The sequence below is a fragment of the Sinocyclocheilus anshuiensis genome, unplaced genomic scaffold, assembly GCF_001515605.1.
Source record: "Sinocyclocheilus anshuiensis isolate Anshui unplaced genomic scaffold, SAMN03320099.WGS_v1.1 scaffold877, whole genome shotgun sequence".
NCBI lineage: Eukaryota > Metazoa > Chordata > Actinopteri > Cypriniformes > Cyprinidae > Sinocyclocheilus > Sinocyclocheilus anshuiensis.
This window is the reverse complement of record NW_015557181.1, coordinates 1,388,872-1,395,208: the sequence shown is the minus strand read 5'-3', so window position 1 is coordinate 1,395,208 and position 6,337 is coordinate 1,388,872. Positions and strand designations below refer to the sequence as shown.

Sequence of the window (6,337 nt, the reverse complement as noted above, 5' to 3'; positions counted from 1 at the left end):
CCCACTCGACCTGCCACTGCCAAATGCGCCTGTCACTCGACCTGTCACCGCCAAATGCACCTGCCTCCCGACCTGCCATTTCTCACTGTTTACACTCAGATTCATGCACGTAAGCAACCATTGTAAGTCCGTAAGACCGCAAGTGCACATGAAGTGTTCCATTTGGGACAGGGCCGGAACCGAGAGTCATAGTCGATGCAGAAATGTTATTTATTTTAAGGTTTAAAGTGAAGTCTTGTTTAACATTATGTAGGCATATTCATGGAAACGAGCTGGCAGCAGAAATCACACAACAAAACAAAATGTTATAATTTCATATTAAGTAAACGAGTAAACAATTTAATAATGGAATTGAAAACAAGGTCATTGATATGACAACTAAAAACAACAATAATAATAAAATTTATGTCGGGATTTCAATATTCATAAGGATTTATTTTTAGGTGTCGACAATACGTCAGTTTTGTACGTTTAAATGCTGAAAATATGTAAGTATTTGTATGTTTAGATGCTGAAAATACATCAGTATTGTACGTTTTAGTGCCTGTAAAAACGTAAGTAAATGTACGTTTTATAGAACCACATTTTACGTAAAATACATAAGAATTATCATGAGATCACGTTGCAGTGTGTGTGTGTGTGTGTGTGTGTGTGTGTGTGTGTGTGTGTGTACTATATGTACTCACAGTAGACTCCTGAGATTCAAGTCTGGAGTTGTTTCATCAATCCCATCATTCTTGCATCTGTGTGAGTGGAGGATGTTCATTTTCACAGCTGATCTCCAGGGATGTAAAGCAGATGTGCATTGCTGTCATTTTCCTTATCTAGTCTCTAGACATTTGCTTTCCCAGAAGATCTCATCTGATTGTATAGAGCGCCTGTAGATTTTACTTAAAAGTTACTTATTGTAATTGATCTGATGTGCATTCAAAGGGAAAATAAGCAGATCATATGTTTTCACTCTCACCAACCACTATAAGCAAGTTTGAAGGACATACATACAATTACTGAAACAAAAATGTAAAATGGGTTACGGACACTTCATGTTGACTTTAAACACTCTCTTCCCTCTTGTGTGTGTTCACAGGGTTGAGGAGAGTTTTAAAACTCTCTTTTGGTCCATATTCGGGCTGTCTGAGGTGTCTTCTGTGGTGTTGAAATACGATCATAAATTTATCGAGAACATTGGCTATGTGCTGTACGGGATCTACAATGTTACCATGGTGGTGGTTCTGCTCAACATGCTTATTGCCATGATAAACAGCTCGTACCAGGAAATAGAGGTGAGCTATCTTCCCATGCACTATTTAGAGAATTTCACTTGAGTTAAGAGTTTGCATACAGTTTGGGCGTGAGATCGCTAACACCGATACTTGTGCCAAAATTAAACCTAAGAACAAGCTAATCATAATCAAGATTTAAAAAGCTGTGATTGAGAGGTGAATAGAAAGAAAAAAAACACACACACTCTTAAAAATAAAGGTTCAAAAAGAGGGTTTTCGCAGCAGTGGTTCTTAGGGGAACCTTTTTGATTACCCTTTTTTGTTTCTTCATTGGAAGAGATTTGGTGAAATTCAGTGTTACATTACTTGTTCACCAATGGATCCTCTGCAGTGAATGGGTGCCGTCAGATTGAGAGTCCAAACAGCTGATAAAAACATCACAATAATCCACACGACTCCAGTCCATCAATTAACATCTTGTGAAGTGAAAACTGTGTTTGTAATAAACAAATCCATCAAGACATTTTTAAAGGAATAGTTTACCCAAAATTACTTTTTTCTTGAGTAGAACAGTTAAGAATATTTTTTGCTAAAACTATGGTCTTTTGTGATTGATAAAATGTCAGCGGCTGCCTGTCTTTGAGAATAAAGCATATTAAGGAACACAAAATAAATATACCCGTGGCTTCTGATGACATATTGAGGTCTTTTGAAGCTAAACCATTGATCTGTGCAAGAAACTGAACATTATTTCTATCCATAATATTGTTTCCTCCAGTAAAAAAGTCGCCTTGTCTGAATCAGGAGAGAAATATGAACAGATCAAGCACAGTTTACAATCAAAAACAGTCCAAAACAGTTCTATACAGATGTTTCAGTGGATTTTGATGTAAGAGAAACAGAGGATGGACTTTTTCACTGAAGGACGCGTTATTATGGATTATTTACTCATATTTCCACTTCACAAGACATGAATTGATGAACTGGAATTGTGTGGATTATTGTGATGTTTTTATCAGCTGTTTGGACTCGGATTCTGATGGCACCCATTCACTGCAGAGGATCCATCGGTGAGCAAGTGATGTAATGCTTAATTTCTTTAGATCTGTTCCCATGAAGAAACTAACTCATCTACATCTTTGAAGGCTTAAAGGGGAGTACATTTTCAGCTAATTTTCACATTTTCATATATGACTTTAATGTCTTCTTTGCCAAAAATACATCTGGAATCAGATCAAACTTGTCCTCTGTGTTTCCAATAGTCCCCTGGGAGAAAATGATGTCTGAGGCTTTTGATAACGCTGCTGTTAAAATGACTGTCATTTTCAGAAGGACTCTTAGAAGAGGTTTTGACTCTCACTGAGCAATTATACTTGTGCAAATGGCCCATACATCAGATTTCTGGAGAAGAGGCATTTAGCATCTATTGCTGACCGAAAATGTAATTCTTATACAACACTAAATCTCAGCTTAACCCTTGCCGTGCTGAAAATCCTATACCTAATTCGGTTTTCCTGGTCAAAAATGGCTGGCCTTTTTAAAAATCTCTCATTATGCTATATTATCAAACATTTTTATTTATCCCAAAAAATTTTTTTTTAAGTTTTCCTTTTTTTGTGGGGCGGGGGGGATTTCTAATAGTTTTATACAGTATGTAACAGTTTGTTTCTTGCAGGATGATGCAGATGTGGAGTGGAAGTTCGCTCGGTCTAAACTCTGGCTCTCGTATTTTGACAATGGCAAGACTCTCCCGCCTCCGTTCAGCATCGTCCCCAGCCCGAAGTCCTTCTATCTATGTATCAAGAGACTGGTCAACCTGCTCCGGTGTCGCCCGCGCCGCCTGAAAAAAGACGTGGAGCTGGGCATGGACAACTCGAAGTCCAGAGTATGTGTCTGCTGTTGTGTATTGTTTGTATTTATGTGTCAGGGTTGCACAAAATACTGATTTTAAGTGTGAATTTGAATTGACTTGGCCAAAATACACAGAAAGTTGAATGAATACATTAAAAATTACATGTACAATACAAATATATACATTATATACATATACACACAATATTTATATTTAATACCACTAGTTAGTAGCTATTTTAAAAATGAATTTATGAAATTACTTTACTTGAATTTATAATACAGTATATACTGTAATGTCTTATAGTGTTTACATTTTAATCTTCAGATAGTAGATGTATAAAATTTGATTATAAATCTAATTTTAGATATATATATATATATACACACACACACACACACACACACACAGGTGCATATCAGAAAATTAGAATATCATGAAAAAGTTCTTATTTCAAAAAATGAAACTTTCATATATTCTAGATTCATTACATGTAAAGTCAAATATTTCAAAAGTTTTTTGTTTTAATTTTGATGATTAGCGCTTACAGCTCATGTCAAGTTAAAAATCCAGTATCTCAAACACACACACACATACACACATATATATATATATATATATATATATATATATAATATGTATTAAATCATAAATACATTACATAAAATGCAATGATACAGTTAAATATACAAAACACAATGATATAATATTTTTATGAATATTCTTTCTTTTTATAGCTGGCATTAATTATTTATATCAACTAATGATTTTGTACCCCATATATTGTGTATAATAATGTGTTTAGTATTTAAAGTAAGTCATAATGAAAAATTAAATGTATTAAAAATAGATTCTTAAGAGTTATATGGATTTCTACAGACTTAAAATTTTAATTATACTTTAATTTCTGCATTTTTGAATTGCTATTGCAATTCAGATTCATGGTTTGAATTTTTTTTTTAAAGACCTTTTCAATTCCATTCAGAACCTTAGTGTGTGTGTGTGTGTGTGTGTGTGTGTGTGTGTGTGTGAGGGAGCTCTTGAATGATGCATGATATCTTTCCTCCTCCAGTTCCCTCTTTCTGAAATCTGTAGCCTGACACTGTTCTCCACCTTCCATTCAGATTTTAAAGGATGAAGTACCTCCCATCCGCCCTGCTCTCGGTGTGATAATTCACTCAGCACCATTCATTTTCTGTCTCCATTCTTAATAAGACTTTTTGTCCAGTGAGAGCCACAAAGATCTGTCTGTCCAATAAAGCCCAGATAATACCTCCCTATGTCATTAACTTATCGACATTTCCCAAGCCAAACCGTTTTTTAGCATTTCCACGAAAAAAGACAGATAGTTCTGTCCTTATTTAGCCTGCGGAGAGAATCGATGGCGTTTCAATGCGGAATAGAGGGGAGCAAACTCTGATTAAGAGGTGAGAGATGACCTCAGGGCAAATGTCACTTCATCTCCTGCGTGAGCGTGAGCACATGTCCACAAAACCACGAGAGTAACCGCATTATTGTGATTCATCTGTGGCAGAGACCTCCATCTAATTCACTCTGATCATTCCAGCATCTCCCGTGGGCTGCGTAATTGAAAAACTGACAAGAACATGTGCAGAGCCGCATCTACAAGACATGGAAGAAAGGGGCTCATCTGGTGGTTGCCTGCATGGCTGCTGTTGTTGATGTTGAATCAGTCGCGAGAGCATCAGGGAACATTCTATGAAGGTAGAATGACGTCAAAAAGATTTGCATACGATCATATTTATTTTGCGTTAGCATGAAGCTGCAGTTTCACAATACATGAATTACACTTACGAGTAACAGTAAAATGCTGCAAATAATTTTTTCTTATGCTTGAAACGCAATTTACACCTTTACAAAGCTTCTCTTGCGCATGCAAATTTAGTTTACGCTTACAGTCTTATGTACACTTCCACAAGTCTTACCCTGCGTATGCAAATCTTTTTGACGTCATTCTACCTTCATAACATTCACTCATGCACAGGGACATTCAAGCTGTTATGAGTTCAATTATTATCGCATCAGATTGTAATTTGTGCTTCAATTACCACAGGCGGTTGTTTGAGTCTGTCTTTACAGTATGAACTGTTGAACTACACTGTAAGAAATCTGTCAAATAGGGCACAATGTACTGTACTAATATCAAGGAATTTTCATATTAATGTCATCATATTGATTTTTTTTTTACAGGTGTTTTATTGATGGAAATGTCCGTTACTTGATTACTGGATAATATCCTGGCAGAAAAATTGCGAATTAGTGTTATTTTAGTGTTAATTACTATTATAGTATTTAGTGATATTTTAAATATCTTCTATTTTCAGTTTATATTTTAATTTAGTTTTAGTTAGCCTATTTTATTATATGCTTTTGACATTTTTATTCGTTATTGTTTTTTCAGTATTTTCCAATATTTCTAGCTTTAATGTTCTTTATATTTCTGTTTTAGTTTTAGTAGTTTTAGAACTTAAGCTTAAAGTAAAATTAGACATTTTGCCTTGGAAAACAACTGAAATAATGGCAGTTTTAAAAAAAAATTATATGTATTTTATTTTATTTCAGTTACTGAAAACATTTTTTTTTATGGTTTTAGTTAACACTAACAACTAGGGGTGTAACGATTCACTCGTTTTCTCGACGCATGGATTATAAACCCTGACGATGCAATCGATCTTGAAACAGGGATTTTTTCATCGCGAATCGTCGATTTCGGACAGTAATCGATTTAAAACGCTAAGAATCGAATGCATCACGATTTCTATAGCGATTCAATGCTTTCAAATATATATACACATTAAATTACTACAAGCACGAATTAATGGAGACCTTGAATCGTGGTGTTCGTGCCTCGCATCTCTCCTCGCGCTCCACTATTTATCGCCTGTGAATATGGCGTTATTTTTAACGCCATAAAGTAGTTTGAAACAAACAGACATCAGGCGCGTTTTCTTTCAGAATCATCATTCGCAGATGGAGTGGAAAAGTTAAATACTATAGCATTTTATTTGATGAAAACGAGATAAAGACGTTTTCGGACTGAAAGAGAAGTGATCTTGCGCTCATAGACGTGCCAGGCTATATATGCAGCTAAACTGTATAAAGAACAGAATGAACTGAAACGTTAAGACAATAAACACAATAAATAAATAAATACAATTTATGAATGATGCATTGCTAATTGACATATAATTTATTACAGTACAGAAACTATAAAGTATATATATATATATATATATATATT

At 34.9% G+C, this 6,337-nt stretch overlaps 1 protein-coding gene across 1 annotated transcript in view; it reads left to right on the top strand.

Annotated features, from left to right (window-relative positions):
- The window catches only part of trpc3 (transient receptor potential cation channel, subfamily C, member 3), a 56,141-nt gene that overhangs the window by 45,276 nt on the left and 4,528 nt on the right, over positions 1-6,337 (top strand). The window contains exons 9-10 of the mRNA XM_016473953.1: positions 1,088-1,283; positions 2,899-3,108. Of these exons, the coding sequence (XP_016329439.1) occupies positions 1,088-1,283; positions 2,899-3,108 (406 nt within the window). The remainder of the gene's footprint in view (positions 1-1,087; positions 1,284-2,898; positions 3,109-6,337) is intronic.